This window comes from Melozone crissalis, unplaced genomic scaffold (assembly GCF_028551555.1).
Source record: "Melozone crissalis strain CALT ecotype California unplaced genomic scaffold, PUWL_Pcris_2 ptg000019l_1, whole genome shotgun sequence".
Taxonomy (NCBI): Eukaryota; Metazoa; Chordata; class Aves; order Passeriformes; family Passerellidae; genus Melozone; species Melozone crissalis.
Genome location: NW_026535797.1, coordinates 2,709,271 through 2,729,175, shown reverse-complemented (window position 1 = coordinate 2,729,175; position 19,905 = coordinate 2,709,271). Strand labels below are relative to the sequence as shown.

Below are 19,905 nucleotides of genomic sequence, written 5' to 3'. Positions count from 1 at the left end.
TGCTATCTAAGCTCAAATGGATAAATTTAGATGTTGGCATTCATAATCTTCCCTAGAAAAGAGATGATATTGTTTAATCAAGAGGTCAAAAAGAATTTAAAATTGTCCCATTTTCTTCTTTTTTCTCCTTTTTAATAATTCAGCCTAGTGCCCAATAGGGTAATAGATAGTGAAAGACGGATGGAGAACTAGATATTCATGGGGAATACATTCTTCATGAAAGCTAGGTGAGAAATTATTATTAAAAATGTTCCTGTCTTCAGCAGAAACAAGACTAATCTTTTCATTTCTAACTTACCTTGTATTTATGAGACATCAGCTGCAGACAGGAAAGGAAATTGCCGCATTGCCTAAGAGCAGCATCAGCAAGTCCTGACAGCTTGTTAAAAGCCGTGACCAAAGGCAGGGTGATGCACATCCATCACCCGTGGCAGGCACCTCGTGGAGCTTGGCCTGGGCTGGCCCTTGGCCACATCTCTGAGGTGGGTGGCTCGTGTGGCCCTCAGTGGGACCCTTCACACGTCCCTGCAGCTGCCCCAGGGATGGGAATGTTGGCCACTCACTAAAAATAAACACAGTTCTGTCCCACGGCTCTGTCCTCCCATGGTTCCAGCCTGACTTCATGTACAACATGGATTTTCCAGCCCTTACAATCCCATTTCTTGCCAGATAATGGAAGTAAAGGCCCAAAGCAGTGCAGCCAATAGAAGATAGAGCCCACAGTGGGGAAATATCATATTCAATCCTTGGGATGCTCTAGCATAAACCATGGCTTTGAACTCTGAGTCCCAGAGATTTGGATTTCCAAGTGTAATTCCCATCCACGAGCAGAGCCCAAGATTTACATTTCATTAATAATCCCAAAGCATCCTTTTCACATGAGGCACGTGGTGGAAATATATAACTCTGGAGATTACCTGGCCCGGCCTCCTGCTGAAAGAAGGGCCTTAGATTAAGTTATCCAGGTCCATGTAAAGCCAAGTCTTGAACAGTTGGATTTGGACATGAAATAATGAGTAATACAGTAAGTAGAGTCATCATTACTGCAGTGAAGTCACACAAAAGATTAGGAAAAAGACACTCAGCTGGGCCTAGAGGAAACAGCAATCCCAGCCCCAGCACCTGTAAAGCAGAGAAGTATTTGGGTGCTCCTTCCAACTTCGATCCTAATAAAGCAACCTATACATCCTGCAAACTGCATTTACAGATTTCATACAGAGAAGTGTAGCCTTGAAAGTAATTTTTCTTTTTTTCCCCCTCAGCATAGTGATGTTATTACCACTTGTATTTCTGCTGGCAGGAAGCTCTTGCCTACAGCTGCAAACCAATATAAACTCCAACTTTCTGGGTCATCAGAAATGTAATGGACAAAGTGCTCTCTGCAGTTACCTCATCCATAAGATAACTGAGTTAAAGCACGAACACTGTGGCAAAACTTGTTCACTGTCCCTTCTTTGCTGGTTCCCCTTTCTTTTTAAACACTTCATTTCACAAACATTTCATTGCATAAACATGGAGCAGAGCAAAGCCTAACAGGAACAGGTTTGAATTAGTAAACAGCAGAGGAAAAAAACCTATCCAAAATAACTGGGAATCTAGAATGGGATAAAAGTTCTTCTCCAAAAGGGTTGTCAAGTTCTAGAGGGATTTAAAAGCCCTTTGGATGTGGCAATGGGGACGTGGGTCAGTGGTGGCCTTGGCAGTGCTGGGGGCTGGTTTGACTGGATGATTTTAAAGGTCTTTTCAAACATAAATGATTCCATGATTGATAATCTCATACCAATACTTCTCCTCCTCACTTCACCCAGTCCAGAAGTAAAAAGGACTCAGTTTTTCATTTGTCCCAGGTTAAAACCACACCATTCCCTCTCATTTTAAGGACCAGTGTGGATGTCCCATGCATTTTACCAGGCTTCTCCTATTAAATGGTTGATGGCTGTGCACGAGCTCATTACTTGGATTATCCTGCTGTTGTTATGGAGCATTATTCTGGTTGTTTATACAAATTTCACACAGGAAAGTTGTAGTAGGCTGATAAACACCTCCTTACACATTACAAAGGGTCTGAGCAGGAGAAATGTATATCTTTGCATTCTACATTATGGCCCACACAAAAGGTGGAAGCAGTTAAAAGGTAACACTTCCCATGTTTATTTACACCTATAGTCTTATGTACACAAATGGTGGAAGTTCTTTATCACAAACCAGTATTTCTCAGCTCCTTACTTCACTGATTTCCTCCTTTCAGTAAAACTATGGAACCATGAGCAGCCTCCCAACTCACTTTCTGGTTATTTCTAGTAAAAGTGGTTCTTCCATGCCACCATGGCATCACTAAGCCCAGGAAAGGCTCAGTTTTAAATCTGCTTTATCACAGAGAAACCTTAGATGGTGTTGAACAAAGCCTTGAATACATAACACTCCCCATGGAGTGATATTCTCTGATATGTAAAATCAGGATGTGTACAATGAAGTGCTGCATTTGCTGGTGCCATCCCTTTGTATTTCCATCCCAAACCCCTTAGCACTGGTTGGCATCTTCCCTCTCCTGTTCCCCACTGTTCTTCTCCTGTCTAACACCACATAGCCTGCATTATGCGTAGGGAAACAGAGGAATATTTTATGTCAGGCTGTGCCCCTGCAGGAGCAATCCCACTGATTTCAGGCATGGAAAAGGGAGAGCAGCAGAGACTGGTGGGAGTTTGCACCTTGCCCAGCCCTCGAGGCAGCGTGAGGCTTCTCATCTCTGTTTCCTTCCACTGGCACACTGGGAGGATGAAGGTACAGAGGAGCTTTAGGAAGTGGCTCGTGTTCATGCACTGACCCTTAGCTCAAAAAGGCCATATAAGAACAGGGTAATTGAATTAAACGTAGCCCAAGGCTGCAGGGTACTGAGGGGGAGAGTTTAATCTTTGTGCTTTTGGTAAAAAACAGACTGCACTCACTGACAATCTTCCCATCCACCTTCCCTTCCTGGAAGGGCAATAAACCCAGCTGTGGCTATCCAAGTGTGCTGGAAAATCCCAGTGCAGCAGGAGCTGCACCACTCTGGGCAGCAAGCAATCCCCAGGGCCCCTCTCCTTTCCCCAAGGAGCAATGCTGCAAAGAACATATATTTTATGTTTGTAAAATGCTTGGAAAGGTTGGAAACAAATGTGTTCAAGATTTGCAAACCTTTTACCTGGTTCCATTAAGTATAAAAGCCTGGGCTTATTACTGTAGCCTTCTAAATAAAAGCTGAAAACAAGATCATTTTTAATTGCAAGGAGCACAAAACCAAGCTCAGTGCAGTCATCTTCTTAAAATTCACACCTTGAAATTCAGCCCTTATTCAAAGATAAACCTAATTATTTTCAGGGGATAAGCACTTGCAGGTTGCTGGAAGAATAATAAAAAAAAATACCGTTATAAATAGTTTAAAAAAGGGATTTAATGCAGTAAACACAGGGGGATTTCTCTCTTTCAGCTGATGAGCAGCACACATCACTGCCATGGTGAATATTCATGGCAGTGCTGGAGCTGGAAACCTCTGGGCTGTGCTCTAGCTCTCTGAGCTTCTGCAGAAGTAGAAATTGCTCTTATCTGCTCTCACAGGATCACTGTGGTGGGGCTGCTCCAGCCTGAACCTCTGCTCCACCAGCCTGAGGTTTGTGGAAATGACTTACCTGCCTCATTGCTTGAATGAGGAATTTGGAGGGAAAGCACAGTGTGGTGGCTGCCAGGCTGCTCATCCTCTTCCTCTGCTGCTGCTGCCTTGTGAGGTCCTCTGGGAATATCCACAAATGCTGCAAGTCCCGAGGCAAAGACACTTTGCAAAGGGTATTTACGACCCAAATGTCCTTCCTCTGTTTTCTCCTCCTTAATTACCTTATTTCCCGTGAAGTCTGAGCTCAGGTGGGATCTGAGCGGAGCTCCGTGTGCTCCTGGGAGCTTCCTTGGAGCTGTCTCCTCCATGGGCTCTCCATTAGCTATGCCATCTACTCCATCTGCTGTTAATCCGGACAAACTGCACTTCAGGCTCAAGGACAACGTGGATCTGTACAATTTTTGGCATTTAACTCGAGGTTGGTCAATGCACACACTGAGCGACCTGTCCAGATAATAGATGGTGTTTGGACAGGGCTCACACACCTGGAGCTGGACACAGGAGATGAATGAAGGTGGAATTTTCTCCCTCCCATCACTGCTTTGGAGACCCACGCCATCCTCCTTGATTCCAGGGTCAAAAAGCTGCTTTTGGGGTCCTTCACCTAATCTTGAGCAAGACTTGGAAGCCTTTAAAGGAGGTTGGATGGCGTGGGCTGGGGGAGGCCAGCGCTCGAGGAGAGCGGGGACTGTGCTGGGCGTGGGGGACACGGTGCTGGGCTCCTGGCCAGCCCCAGGGCCACCTGCCAGCTCCCCAGAGCCCACAGGAACACGCCTGGCCGTGACAGTGATGGAGGCAAAGCCTCTCTGCTGGCCTGGACACTGCTTTGGGCTGGGAGAGTCCGACGGTGACATGGTGTCCTCTAAGGATGCCTGGATCTCCAAGCGGCTGGGAAGCACCAGAAATGTTCTGCTAACGATGGCTGAGCCCTGGGTAGGCAAGGGTGGCTCTGTGTGAGGAGCTCTGGGCTGGGGGAGCAGGGCCTGCATAGGCACAGAGGGTTTCTCCTCATCAATCTGTGCAGTGATTACTGGTGAAATCAATGTTGTGTTTTGGGAAGGGAGAGATTCCTGTAAATGAAAAGATTCCCAGTTATCACCATACTCCAATATCCTGTGTGCAACTGTTTCTCGTCCACCATCTATCACAGCAGACAGTTTTGTTCAAGATCTCTTGTTACTTTTCTATTCATAACAACTTTTTTGTCATTTAAAAATGCACGCTCTTGAAATCAGCTCGGAATTGTCTGGGAGGCTTCAATGAAAACTTTATCACTCTGGTGAAGGGAAAAATATTAAAATTTAAAACCTGTATTCCATAGCATTATTTTGAGTATTTAACTCATGACCATAGATGGGATTGGTGGGTGTTTAAAAATGGACATGGCAAAGACAGTTGCCAGTTTCAGACTATAAATTCCTCTTTCATGATGATCTCCTGGAATTTAGAATGCATTTAAGTGCATTATGAATCACTGCCCTGTGACATCACATGCTGTAGAAGACATGTGGGCACCAGGGGCATGACAGCTTTACAACCTCACCAGATATAGGCATGAAAAACTCCCAAAAAAGAGATACAGTTACTCATAAGGGCTCTGAGTACTATTTTAATGAATTAGTTCCCTCTTTCTTATGATTCCCTGGTGACACCTGCCAACAATGTACAAACACATATGTACAAGATTGATTGACAGCGGCCCAGAGACTGAGAGTGGCCCAGATTAATTTTTCCATCCATGACAGGAAATATTCATCTTGATAGACCACACCTTACTTCCCTTGAGGTGACAAAGGAGGTGCTTTTATGTTCGAGCTCTCTAACAGAGTAAACCTGAGTTTAAAGCCTCCTGTTGTTATTATCTACCCCATTGGGCACGTAAGTCCCATGCAATAAAGCATCTGGCCTAATCTCATTGCTGCTGTAAATTGGCTGATTAGATTGTTCCTGCCCTGTGTTCCCAGATCCCTTGATCCTAATAGAAAACAAACAAAAAAAAAATCCATACACAACATTGAATTGGCATGCAGAATGTGAGGATCAGCTTCCTAAAGAAAGCCCATTCTGTGTTTAGGTGCCATCAACTCCTGCTTGTTGGGAATTTACCCCAGTCCTAGCTGAGTGTCTCTATCACCTGATAATCAATGCTAGGACTCAACAAGGGCTTCAAAACACAACATTGTTCTTCCTCCAGGAGGACTGCGAGGGTGACACTGCTCTGACCTCCCTGGTGCCATGGTCACCCTTCTCAGGAAGGAGGAAATGATTCTCAGGTTTAGCTTTTCTATGTTTCACATTCTGTGCTGCTTTAATGTGCACTTCTGAGCTTCATATTAGGGGATGGTGAGCTCTGTGCACAGAGCAGGGAGACAAAACAATTCCTGCTCCAGCTGGGCACCAAGGACAAATGATCCCAATCTCAGCCCAGGAGCACAAACACCGTGGGCTGGAGAGAGAAAAACAAGCAGGGTGGGACTGCAGGGGCTAAAGCTGGAATGGGACAATGAACTGCAAGGTGCAAATGGAGCAGAACTGATCCCAGGGACAGACCCCGTGCCTGGCCGTGCATTTTGGGGCCATTTTGGTTCATCTTGGGTGCAGCCCTGGCTGGGCTCTGGTGCTGCCCAAGGTGGATCCATGGAGGAGATCCTTTGAATAAATCCCTGCTTTATTCTTTAACTCCATCCAACCTCTGTTCTAGATCAGCCTTCTCAAGGCATCAGGGTGACACCACACTGGAGCCCATGGGGAGATGATTTTTAAGGACCCTTCCAACTCAAACCATTCCATGATTCTGAGCTCCTATGAAACCATCCCTGTGCTCCTCCTCCATGCAAGAAAACATCACCAGGAACACTTTCTTTGTATCCCTTGGGAAGGAGCCTCTTGGGAACCCAAATGGGCAGAGGTAGATCAAGAGTTTATTAACGAGGTGAAATGGAGTTGATAAATTTTATCAACTCTTTTAAACCAGCTGCCTGTGGTTTGGACAATTCAATAATTTCACAGCCTCAGGGAAAGCATTTTCTTCCTCCTCTGTTTCTTTCATGGTTTGTAACAACATTTGCCTCATATTTTCTTCACTTCATTTACTTCTACCTACAGGTTTAAGACCTTTGCATGCCTTCCAAAACTCTCAAGTTCCCTCAGATTTCTACAGGGCACCAAAGAAGAATGTTCCTTGAGAGACTTTATTTTGGATGCATCTCTCATGCTCCAGTAGTTAATTTGACATTTATTTCTTTTGTTGAGGGCTGCACAGATGGAGACATCCTGCAAGAGTCCAAAGGCATGTCAGAAATGCTCCTGATTAGCTACAGACTCCTGCGCCAATATTTTAAATAATTTACATTCCTTTTTTTCTGTAGAAAATATGTATTATTTCCTCCTCTCAATCTTTAACAAAGAATTGGATCTTTAAGGTTTGCCCAGCTGATCCTGTGCTCGTTGGGAGCTTTCAAGTTTCACTGCATCTTGTGAAAAAAATCCACACATACACAAAGTAATTGTGGTGAGCTGAAAACCTCAGGCTTTGTCCTGAGGATATATCAGGCAGAATGTACTGATATTTGGGATATTGCTTGATTTAGCCTCGTGGGGGGTTTTTTACAACTTCTTTTCCCCAACAAAACTATGCCATTTTTCCCCATCACCAAGAGCATGCAGAATCACAACACTTAGCCATCGTTATATTTGGCTTTTCTGCTGCCTAAGCTAAGCTTAGCTAAACAAAACCAAGTCCAAACATTCTGCTCAGCAATCAGTGATTGTTTTTTAAACCCTCCTGCATTCTGCTGACTGCTCCCCAAGCAGAATTTATTTATTTTACCTTGGTAGGGCTGGATTTCCCCCACACACTGCTCTCCCACTGAAGGCCTGTGCATGTCCTCTGACCATCAGGGCCCCAGCGCTTTTGTGTCATCCCTGGGGAAAAACACAGAGAAAGGAACATTGTTGTCAGTGTCCTGGAGGAGATGAGTTAGAAAATGTGCTTTTCAATGGAGTGCAGCAGGAGGGAAGGAGTCCTGGAAGTGATCTGATTGCCCTGGGATCTGTTTCTCCCCTGCACAGAAGAGGCTGTGGAAAAACCCTGGGATTCTATTGCTGGGACTTGGGCAGTCCCACACTGTGTCCAGGGCTGATCCAAAGCTGCACCATCTCTGCTTTTGATTTCCATGGCTTTGGGCAGCACTGTGGAGGGACTGGGGAAGCTGGGAAATGTGGATTTCTATTATAATCCTACATTAATTAAGGGATGGGACCACAGTTGAGCTAAGAACAATTTATTGCTCAGACAAACATCAGTCTCAGAGGCCCTGAGATTTCAGAGGAGCAAGCATTTGGCCATAGCTCAGAGCAGTCACAAGTTCTTTGTTACAAGGCAATCTAGAACTTTCTAACCCCATGGACAGCTGCCACAGGGTTTATTTTGCTTTTCTGACCCATCACCTTTACTCACTTCTGCTGCACTGAGGATGCTTTTGTCCAATGGGCTTCTGTCTCACAGGCACACATCTGCTTCTGTTCTAACTTCTGAACTCTCAGCTCGTTCCATTCAGCCCCACCCCTGCATTATAAACGCTTCACCATCTCATCAGTGCAGTTCCTCACTCACTTCAGGCAGATTCTTACTTACAACTATAGAAACACAAGTTTATTATTTTTCTGCTTAATATCTGTTTATTGTCTTTTTACATCACTCCAAGCTTCTCCCAAGGCTGCAGATCAAACCCTTCAATGTCTGTGGAAGTTTCTATCTTTCCATTTCCCACAGATTTCAACAAACACCCCTTCTGTGCCCTCTGCAGAACGGGGAGCACAGCCCAGCAACGAGCTGGATTTCACTGGCACTGAGTCACCTTCACATTTAAAAATCTGCAGTGATTCCAAACCATGTCCACAAATTCTATTACATCCCAGCATTCCCAGTTCAGTGATAACTATTCCACCAGCACCTCAACCTCTGCTCTTGTCACGGGCTGTTTTCTGCAAGCACTATTCCCTCTCTGCAGCTTTTTGCATGGAGCTAATTTCCATTTAACACAGTCTGGGCTATTGCACCGATGCATTACGTCTGCTATCAACTGTTTTGCCAGAAATTACGTTACTTTCTAGTTTGTATTAAGCATCCAAAATTAATTTTCAGAAATTCTCCATTTGGACTGAAATCTCTTGACGTTCCTGGCTGTTGTTTTACAGCAACATGTCACACCACTGGTAAGACCTTTTGTATTATTTTTCTTCCACCCAGGCAGGCTGCCACAGGAGAAAATTTTTTGCTAAGCAGAATTTCAGTTTATGTGTTACATTATATTAACAAAGGAATATAAATCATCTCCACTTTAGGAACTGTTTATTAAACCATGCCCACCACAACAGAATTCATCTCCTTGGTGAAGGGCAAGAGGGGGAAGATATCAGATCTATCCCTCAAGAAATCTTTAGTCCCACCACAACATTTAGAGGGTGTTTGATGAGCTTTTTGTTTTGATAAGGTACACTAAAATATACTTTAACATTTCCCTAGCATAACTCCAAGATGCCACCATGTATGTCCATAGCTGGCATGAAGGAAGAGGTTTGTTTTTGTCATTGAGCAAGAGAGTCCAGAGCCACAGAGCAAACAGCTGGACTCATTAGCCACAGTGTGGGAAAAACCAGAGTCCAGCAAACAGCCAGAGCAGAGGGCCCACTCCATGGTTTTTGGCAAAGGAATGATGCTGGGTTGCCATCAGTGCAAAGGCAGGGAACCTGGTCTAGCACTGGAAACTGCTGGCACCAAACACAGGTGAGATGCCTTGGAGCCAGCTCCTCACCCTGCTGTGGTGCACAGTGAGGAGCACAGGATCCAAGGACAAAATCCTCTTCTCTGCTGCTGGGGAAGCCTCATGGAAAGGTTATTTTCAGTGTATCAGTGCTGTGATCAATCACATGTGGGCACCTTCATGGTGAAGAGCAGCCATGCTTGCTCTTATTTATTTTTTAAAGCAACTAAATAGGGAATAACCTGTGGAGAGGGGTAAAGAAGAAATTCTTGGATTGAATAAGACATTAACAGAAAATTGATTAAAACCCCTACGTAATTAAAGCAACAACTTCCACTAAGTTATCAATATTTTCCTGAAATGCTTTGCAGTAAAAACCCCACAGTTCTCAGATCAAGGAGGAAACTACAACAGGTGATCATCAACTTCTGAATGTCAGCTGGTGCACAAGGAAATCCAGAGGCAGTGCAGGGATAAATCAGTTCGCATAGGCTCATTCTTCCATGAATTTAATTCAAGTCCATTTCCAGCACCAGAGAAAGACTGAGTACTACAGGGTTAAAGAAGAATAAGTTGTCTAAGTCCACACAGCAGATTGCACAGAAGAGGTAGATTATTCTTATCCAAGTAATCTCCCACAATTACCAATAATCTGTGGTACAACCTTCCAATATCTCACAGATCCTTGGAAAAGATTGGTAAATTCTTGCGTGTCTAACTTTAAAAATAGCTCTTTCTGGAGCAGGAGGGGCAGGAAGAATAGAGACAAGAAGAAGAAGAAGAAGAAGAAGACGAAGACGAAGAAGAAGAGGAAATATTTATTTCCTTTGCTAAATCATCCACAGTGGAGTTTTGCATTGTCTTTTGTACCCTATCCCATGCAAGGACATTCTCATATTGCTATAGGAATCCTACAGCTGGAAAACACTCCAACTTTTGGCAAGTCATTGAATGTATTTGCTGAGACAGATTAAATGGCCTTGGTGGCAAAAGCACTGGCATTTATCATGGTATTATTAAATCTATCGTTGGAAGCTTCACGTTTATTAATTCATGCTAAGAGAACAAGCATAAAAAACCCGCAAACCTTTAAAAAGAGCTTGAATCTGTGTTTGCAATGAAGGCACTACAGGCAGCACAAGGCTTTAGCAGAGACATGTCCCACACTGAGCATTCAAATGCTCACTGCTGACAAAACACATTGCCCTGGAACCCTTGTTACACAACAAAATGCAAAGTTCACTTTTCCCTGGTGTGAAAACATGAAAGAAATGGCATTTCAAGTACTTTCTGTCTCTGTGGGGAGCAGGAGAAACTTATTTCACTCCAAGCTGAAATCCTGAGGATTGGTTTAACCTCCCCAGACCTTCCCTTCCCACCACAATCCATTAAAAATGGGAGATGCCACAAGGAACAACTGCTGGCACGTGACCTCTATCCTGTGACATCTTCACTCTTCTTAATTTCCTCCCCTCACAAATCCTGTTTGTTGAACCAAAGGCTGCGTTCCTTGGTAAGGGAGCTGGGGGTGCTCAGCCTGGAGAAAAGGAGACTCAGGGCTGCCCCCATCACTCTCACAGCTCCTGAAAGGTGCCTGTGCTCAGCTGGGGCTGGGCTCTTTCTCCAGCAGCACTGACACAACCAGAGCACACAGCCTCAACTGCATCAAGGGAAATACAGGTTGGATATCAGGAAAAAGTTTTTTCCAGCAAGGGTGATAAAGTTGTGGAATGGCTGCCCGGGGAGGTGGTGCAGTCCCCATCCCTGGGTGTGTTTAACAAGGCCTGGATGTGGCACTGGGTGCCAGGGTTCAGTTGAGGTGTTGAGGCTGGGTTGGACTCGATGATCTTGAAGGTCTCTTCCAACCCAGTGATTCTGTGAGTTCTGTGAATTCTGTGAGGCATCTGAACATCCGGCTGCAGCCCAGGGTTTTCCTAATTACAGAGTGCAGCTGGAACCAATTCCCCCGTCTCGAGTGCCTGGATCCTGCCTCGGGCCAACTGGCAGCTGCCTCAGATAATGGCTCAGAAAAGATGTGCTTGTAAATCAGCTGCTGGAGCCCAGATCGATGGCAAAGGTGAGGGAGCTGCTGAGGAATCACGGCCTGGGAATGTTTGGCAGGCCCGGGACAGCCCCACACGGAGCCAGCTCAGGTTTTGTGCAAAACTTTGGACTCACATTAAAACCATGAAAAATGCTGGTTTTCCCAGTGGTTCAGGTCTTTGCCAGGCTGAGGGACACTGTTTGATGATAAACCAGAAATGACAAGGACATTGAGGGGCTGGAAGGTGTCCAGGGAAGAGAATGGAGCTGGGAAGGGCCTGGAGAATCCCTGAGGAGCTGGGCAGGGGCTGCAGAATCCCTGAGGAGCTGGGCAGGGGCTGCAGAATCCCTGAGGAGCTGGGAAGGGGCTCACCTGGAGCAAAGGAGGCTCAGGGGCCCTTGTGGCTCTGCACAGCTCCTGCCAGGAGGGCACAGCCGGGGGGAACAGGGACAGGAGCAGAGGGAACGGCCTCAGGCTGGGCCAGGGCAGGTCCAGGGTGGATTTTGGGAAAATTCCTTCACCAAAAGGGTTTTCAAGAATTGGAACAAGCTGCCTGGGGAAGTAGCAGTATCACTACCCCTGGAAGTGTTCAGAAATCTTGTGGATGTGGTACTTGGGCACAAGGGGTGACCTTGGCAGTGCAGGGGAAATGGTTGGACTTGATCTTAGAGAGCTTTTCCAACTTCAAGCATTCTATGATTGACACCCAGAGTGGCACCAGGCAGAGCTGGAATGACTTCAGACCACTGGCCCTGGCCTCAGCCCCAGTTTTTGTCAGGAATGTGGCATATTTTAGTCACTTGCTGTTCACATGCTGACAAATCTCAAAAGTGTGTCAGCACTTCTGATCTCCTTTGTTCTGCTTCAAGCCCTGCTTGCTCTGCACTGATCATGTCCCCTGTCCCCTCTGAGCCACCAGCATCACCTCACAGTGAACTCTGGAGCCTCCAGGAACCTCCGGTGCTTCCCTGAGAACACCATCAAACAGCACTGCAGAACACACACACTGCTCTGAAAAGAGTGGAAACCTCCTCCACTTTACAAAAAAATTACCTTTTTTGTTGATCTCAGCTCAGCATCCACGAGACTGGTGAGGGGAGTTGAGCTCCCATCCATGTCCATGGCTGTCACAGACATCTTTTATGAAAAAGCCTTTCCTTAGGATTTTTCCTCCTGAGAACCTGAGAGGCCTCAGGAACAAAATGTAAACAATGATTATCTGCTGCTGTGGAATGCAGCCGGTGCATCTGGGATTGGTCTCATGTGGTTGTTTCTAATTAATGGCCAATCACAGTCAGCTGGCTTGGACTCTCTGTCTGAGTCACAAACCTTTGTTATCATTCTTTCTTCTTCTATTCTTAGCTAGCCTTCCTATGAAATCCTTGCTTCTATTCTTTTAGTATAGTTTTAATACAATATCTATCATAAAATAATAAATCAGCCTTCTGAAACCTGGAGTCAGATCCTCGTCTCTTCCCTCATCCTCGGACCCCTATGAACACTGTCACACATGGCAGCAGGATCCCTACAGCACTCAAAAATTCCCCAAAATTCCTCAAATTCCCCACGTAGCACCTGGGAGCTAAAGGCCAGGGATGGCTTAGCTGCAGGGTGGGGTATCAGAGTGATCACTCTGCTAACACAGTGTCTCACTTAAACATTTTTTTTAAGGCCTTTTCTTCCTTCTGTGTATTATTCTTACTGGAGGAAGTAATTTATACCCGACTCTGTTTAAAACATTAGAACTGTTTAAATTTCCTCGTGGCTTTTTAAAATTCAAATACCTGCGGAAGCCTGGAGGAAAAAGAAGTGTCGTGGTTAAAGATTCATCAGGCTCCCTGCTCAGTAAGGGCTGGGAGTGATCATGGTTTGCTCCTTCAGATCTGAGGTGAGTCATCCAAAAAAATCCACCCGGACATGGTGGATACATCAGAGATGAAAGCCAAGCTGGAATGAGCACCAGAACCAAACCTGTGTCTTCTGCTCTTCTTCATGTGTCACAAAGAGAGGATATCATAAAACTGCAGAGCCTGGCATCACCTGAAATAAAACTGAGCAGCAAAGCTCGAGTTCACATTCCTGGTATGAAAAGTAGAGACACGAATGGTGAAAATTCCACCTTTTGTCAGCGTCCTTGCTGGTGTCAGAGCGATTTATAGGGAATTTACCAAAAATGTTGTGTTTAGTTGCTAGAGGAGAGAGTGCTGTGTCTTCAGCAAGCCTTGGCACAGACACATGGAATGGTTTGGGTTGGAAGGGCCTAAAGATCAAGGGCAGGAACACCTTCCACTGTCCCAGGGTGCTCCAAACCCCTTTCAACCTGGCCTTGGACACTTGCAGGGATCCAGGAAGCTTCTCCTGTTGTCCTTCCTGGACATTCTCATGAGCCTCCAGAAGTGATGTTAAATTCAAGGAAGAGGGGAGGGGTTACACTGATAATCTCTGCAGGATTTCACATTTAGCAGCCTTGGTATAAGGAATTTTCACCACCTGCTTAAGGAGAACAGGGAACCATCCTGAGAGGTCAAACACACCTAAAAACCACACAGGATGTGCTCCTCAAGAGAGGGTGACAGAGGGACAGTCCTTCAGTCCTCTCAGAGCATTTTTGCTGAACTTACAAAGGGAATAAAGAAAGAAAACTTGGAGGAGAAAGGGAAAAGGGAGAAAGTGAAGAATTTTCTTAATTTTGTCTGCGTGATGGATGTGCCGGGGGTGATCTCTGTCTTTATATTATTAATTGGAGATAAAGAATAACAGCAATGCATAATGAAAACACCATTTTTTTCACTTATGCATGGGTTTGAAGATCTAATTCCTGTGCCACCTGCACATCCTGACAGCAGGGGTCAAACAGCAACACGGGCTCAAAGCAGGGAAAGCAGCTCCAGCCCTTTCCTTGAAACCTCTCCTGTCATGAAAAAAAGCCAAACCAACACAAACAAGCACTCTGCCACAAAAGACAGCACTTGAACACAGTGGCACAAAATGAGGGTGTTTTAAGGCAGCTTGGTGGGGAAGGCTTTCAAATCAGAGCGAGCCTAACAGCCTGAAATCATTTCAGCCTGAAAAGGAGTCATTGTGTAAACAAAATAGAAGAGTTTTCTTTGTTGTTGTGTTTTTTTTTAACGTGTCAGGAGGGATTTTCTTCTGTTACAAGTGAGATTTGATAAGTGAATTATCTCTCCCTGCTTGCACACCTTGGAGCTGTGCTGGCTGCCTGCAGAGATGATTACAGGATCCACCATGGAAGGGACAAATGGGTTCTGGTCTGCTATCAAAAAGCCACAAGTCATGAATGTCTCATTATCTGTATTATTAGAAGCAAGGTGCTCATCAGGGGGCTGGAAAGAGCACAGGAATTAGATCTTCAAACCCATGCATAAGTGGAAAAAAATGGTGTTTTCATTATGCATTGCTGTTATTCTTTATCTCTAATTAATAACATAAAGACAGGGATCACCCCCAGCACATCCATCACACAGACAAAATTAAGAAAATTCTTCACTTTCTCCCTTTTCCCTTTCTCCTCCAAGTTTTCTTTCTTTTTTCCTTTTTTTTTTTTTTTTTAATTTTCAGTGATGTGCTGTTGGGCAATCCAATATTATCCATACAACTCACTATGAATTTGGGACACAGATACATTTCTATAGTTTGGACACATTTTTCTAAGAGGGTTTGTCAAAACAGTGACAAGAACATGAACAACAAAAAAACCTCAAATTCTGCTCAGAGAAAAGGAATCCTCTTTAGAAGATCCTGGGAAATTTTGATTCCTCTATGAGGTGCTCACACCTAGAGAGGTTCCTTGCCAAATTCCTGCTTGGTGACCATTTTATTCTTTTGGGAAACTGATGGTATTTCTTTAACCAAACCCTTCAGTGGGATTAGGGATCCCAGGGAGGGGTTTTGCCCTGGAGGTGTCACTGGCCTGGCATGGGAAGCAAGAGAGGGGAAAAACAAAAAGCAAGGCACTCACTGGAGGAAAAAATTCCTGGTTTATGTCAGAAATTTGTAGCACTGACTTTTGGGTTAGAACCTGAATAAATATATTCAATATTTCAATACGAACACTGGATGTGCCAGAAGTTTGTACAGAAAATAAAGTAACCAGGAAACAGAAACAAAGGAGGGATGTGAGTCCAGGCAACATCAGCACTAAAATTTTTCTGATTTTAGCAAATTCTGAAGACAATTCCTGGTTCAGAGCCTGGCACTGAGATTCATTAGTACCTACTGTCACATTATTTGGTTTATTGACCCTGAGCACCCAATATCCTCTCAGAATAAAGATGTAATTAACAGAAACATTTGAAAAAGAGCTGATGGAAGGTTTCCTTCACCCCTCTCAGAATCCCCTTCCCAACCTGGCATTAAGACAACCCCATTTTAGAGACCACATCCATTTCTGGAAGTCCAGGAATGCTTGAGACAGCCAGAAAATTCTTAAGTGACTGTAAACATGACAAATACAGTGCATAATCAAACAAAGGCAAAGCAGTTCTGCAGCCAAAAAATTATATTTATGAAGAGTGATTTTAGTGTTATTACCAGTATTTATGTAAAGGTCACAACGTGCATAGAGTTTGATGGCACAAATGGATTCTGTAAATAAAAATTCCGCCCGTGTTGCTCAGAACTGGTAGCAATTACAAAATGTACACATTTGCCCAGAGCTGCTTGTGCATAATAAGAGCTCAAGGTTTTTGTGTAGCCTCCCAATTCAATATTTCTTATATTTACCTGCTTTTGAAAGAGAAATTCAGAGAGGACAAGTGTGCTGCCTGTTATGCATTTTGTGACTCAATTTATGTCCTGCTGCAGGGGTTTTTTTGAGATGCTTTGGCGTAACAATGGTATTTATTGATTTTTTTTTTCCTTTTAATACTCCTAAAACAGCAGTGACTCCAGAAAATGATGTGTGCCTTGGGTACAGATGTTTCTGTGGAGGTATCAAAGGAGTGACTCCAGCCCACATCTCTATCACTCCCATTTTGTTTCCAAAACAAAGAAATGGGATGTTCAGGAGCCAAATTTGACACTGAGCGATTTGTACAACAAAACAAAACTTGCTGGATTTCCAGCCATGCCAGATTGAATACAGACTTTTCATGTTACTTTTGTACAATAGAAGCATTCATTTTTTGTGTAATACTTGGGATTATTCTTTCTTTCTGGGAAATCTTTCACATTAACTGCTGTGATTACAGACATCACAAACTGCTTGATAATAGGGGATGCAGGAGGCTAAAGCCAAGATAAAAAAAATAAGCTTTCACAGGATAAAAACACAATAGGCAAGATTTAAATAACTATGAGGCCTCAAAAGTTCCGTTTCTAAGTCACTGGTGTGATCACAAATAGTTTTGTTTTGCAAAATTTAAGAATATTTTGCAGCTCCCTCTAATTTATTTCAGTTGCCATGGACTTGTCCCTATTTGAAATCTAACAGCTGAACTTTGCAGTTATTCCACCACATAAAACTTTCCAGTTGGTGAATTATTACCTGAATTTGCCTTTGGAAGGGAAAGCAGAAAACCAAATCTCTATTCATAACGTGCTTTTACTACACACCCACATTTGTTTCATCTTGAAATTACCCGTTTTGGATTCCATTGCAACAGGTGGAAAAACCCAGAAAGAGATTAAATAATAGAGATTAAATCAAAAGTGTTGCCATATGATGATGAAACAGGGGATGTGGTTGGTTTTATCACCAGATTCAGCAGAAAACAATTGGCCATTGCTTTTTTTTCTTTTTTTAATCACTCAGGCTTTCAGCTCTGAAATGGTGCAGAAAAGATGATTAAATGTTAAAGCCCTCGAACCTGTAACTCCTGGCAGCTTTTTGGGGTGAAATGTGGAGTTCTCTCCAGCTTTCTTTTGGCTGTGGGTGTCACCTGGATGGGAAGGAGCAGGGCTGGGCTGTCAGCACCAGCCCAGGCAGCCCTGGCTGCTTTTCCAAGAGGGAAGCAGCTGCTGCCTAGCAACAACCACCCAAACCTGTTTGTGTATTCCAGTTCTTGTGCAAAACTAAGCTCAGATCTCAAATTATTGCGTTCAACAATAATTGCATTCAACATCAGAGCTGCTTCAGATGGGTAAGAAAGAGCATTGTCCTGAAATTCCTCATTCTCCAAGGCTGTGTTTGTAAAATATACACACACCCCCACAACAAATTCAATGCCAGACCAATCAGGAAAATATTTCAATATGTGAATAGTTATTTTTTGTAATAGTTATTCTTTTAGAGCTACTTGCATGGATAAAGTCATTCATACAGCTTTACATTTTAATTATGATGTCACTAAGGGTGATATAGAAAAAAACTTAGAGGGTTGCATTCTCTTGGGCACGACACAAATTTCCCTGCAAAAAAGTTGTCCCTGTGGTTTAGAAGTCCTGATTTTTTTCCTAATTTTCATTTACTGCATGTGAAACAAGTAAGGAAAAGAAAAACCTAACAACAATCTAACAACAAAAAACCCAACAACTTTTGTGCCGTGCCCTCTAACTGGATCACATTGATTTCCAGTTATGCCCTATCCTTCTTTATGCCCAACCTGAGCTTTTTGAAGTTGTGGTCTCTTCCAAGCAAGCTGACAGAAGGGTCAGTAGCTGATGTCCCAACAAGCTGACCATGAAAATCAATGGATTTGTGGGAACATGAGGCTGGCACAGACAGAAGCTGACCAGATCATCCCTGTTGGATCTATGGACACGTTTCCCACTCAGGCAGGACACACTGGGAGGGGGCACAGGGGCAGATGGAAGAGGGGAAGGGAAAGGGGACATGAGGAGGAGTGAGGAACAATATTTGGGTCTGGGCTCGTGGGCTCTGCCAGCTCTCATGGAATGGGCTCTCTTTGTCAGCCTGGATTTTCCATTTCACTTTCTTGTTTTCATTCTCTAAAAAAATATGGAAATCTCCTGGTAAGATTATGGAAATTGAGGGGCTTGGAGAAAATCTAATAATGCTGCTTGACCCTGGTAGTGGGGTACCTCAGACATAACCATGTGCAACATCTGTCCTGCTTGAAGTCACAGAGCAAAGCACTGCTGGAGCAGCCACCCTCCTAAACATGACAGACTCAGCACCAGATTCCCAGATTTTACTGCAGAGAATGCTTGGAGTAATGCCATGTGAAGGGATAACTGAGCAGCTCAGAACAACCAAATGCTGAAACAATTCTCTCTCCAAGGCAAATGAGGTGCCTGGGGACGGTTGCCACCAGCACCACTTTGTTTGTCCTGCAGTTGTTCCTTTCCACAACAATCTCTGATCCAGAGCCAACACACAAACCATCAAATAACTCAGCTGCACTCTTCCCCCAGCCAAACTCTCCACATCCAGCCTTTCCACTGGGTGCTTTGGGATGGGAATTGATCCCAAACATCTCTCCTGCTTTTGGGACACAACTCCAAGGTTAGGTCAAGACTACAACAGAAAGAAGCAGGGAAAGGAGCTCACATGGTGTGAACTAATGCTGTAACAAAACCACTTCCAGGGCACAGACTTTGCTGGATGTGCTTTCAGAAACCTCTTTGGTCACTGTTGATATTCCCTGTTCCATCAAACCCTGGGAATGACCTGCAGGACATGGCTGAGCCTTTTCAGGCCCAACAAGGAGCACCCTGAGCTCCCAGCCCTGTGCTGGGATGTGACCAGGTCAGGATCTGCCCAAAGCCAAGGGCAGCAAAGCTCAGGTGGAAGGTTCAGTTCTTTTGGGAAAAAAGCTGCAGCTGAAAATGTGGATGTGAACCTGTACAGCCAATCCACATGGCCACGGCCCTTAGCAAACTGGGTGCACCCTTTCTGCACCCATATCTTCTTTTTATCCCCATTTTCTTGCACCAATAGGCTCAGGTAGATATCTCTATTGGATTAGTTCCAGTTACTTTGGTTAATTTACAATTTCAGTTTGATGGTTTGGTTTTAGTTTTTTCGGTTTTGGTGTTTTGGGTTTTTTTAAGATGAGATGTGTCTTAGTCCGTTTTGTTTGCTTTTTTTTGGTTTGTAATGGACATTTTTTTACATCCACTCCAGAAAGGTCCCTTGGTGGCTCTTATATCCAAAGGGAAAATGGAGAAAAGCCTGGTCTGTCCCACCCTGAGGAAGAAAACAGGCCAGTTTTATTTCCAACCCTGCACCATGGAGCTCAGTGATGCTGAATTTTCTCTCCCCAAACCCATCCATGCAATCTGGATGGTGGGAATGCTAAACAGATGTGCACACACAGGGGTTCAATCTAGAGAGCACTGCATTATTCAAGGGAGGCAAAAAGGCCAATATTTACAACAGGAATATTTACTGTAAATTAAACCCAACCAACAGCAGCCAACAGGACAGACAAACACTGCAGGGACACATGCAAGGGCATTGTGTTAAAGTTTAGTCCTCTTTAAACAGATTAAAACCCAGGCTTTTAATTTTTTTTAATTTTAAAGAG

The 19,905-nt window shown here is 44.2% G+C and overlaps 1 protein-coding gene across 2 annotated transcripts in view; it reads right to left on the bottom strand.

Annotated features, from left to right (window-relative positions):
- CUNH10orf90 (chromosome unknown C10orf90 homolog) overlaps positions 1–19,905 on the bottom strand; it is a 99,114-nt gene that overhangs the window by 23,227 nt on the left and 55,982 nt on the right. For both annotated transcript variants that reach the window (XM_054276539.1, XM_054276538.1), the window contains exons 2-3: positions 7,476–7,570; positions 3,666–4,716 (exon numbers count right to left, since the gene is read on the bottom strand). In XM_054276539.1, coding sequence (XP_054132514.1) covers positions 3,666–4,716; positions 7,476–7,568 — 1,144 coding nt within the window. In that variant the 5' untranslated portion in view covers positions 7,569–7,570. The remainder of the gene's footprint in view (positions 1–3,665; positions 4,717–7,475; positions 7,571–19,905) is intronic.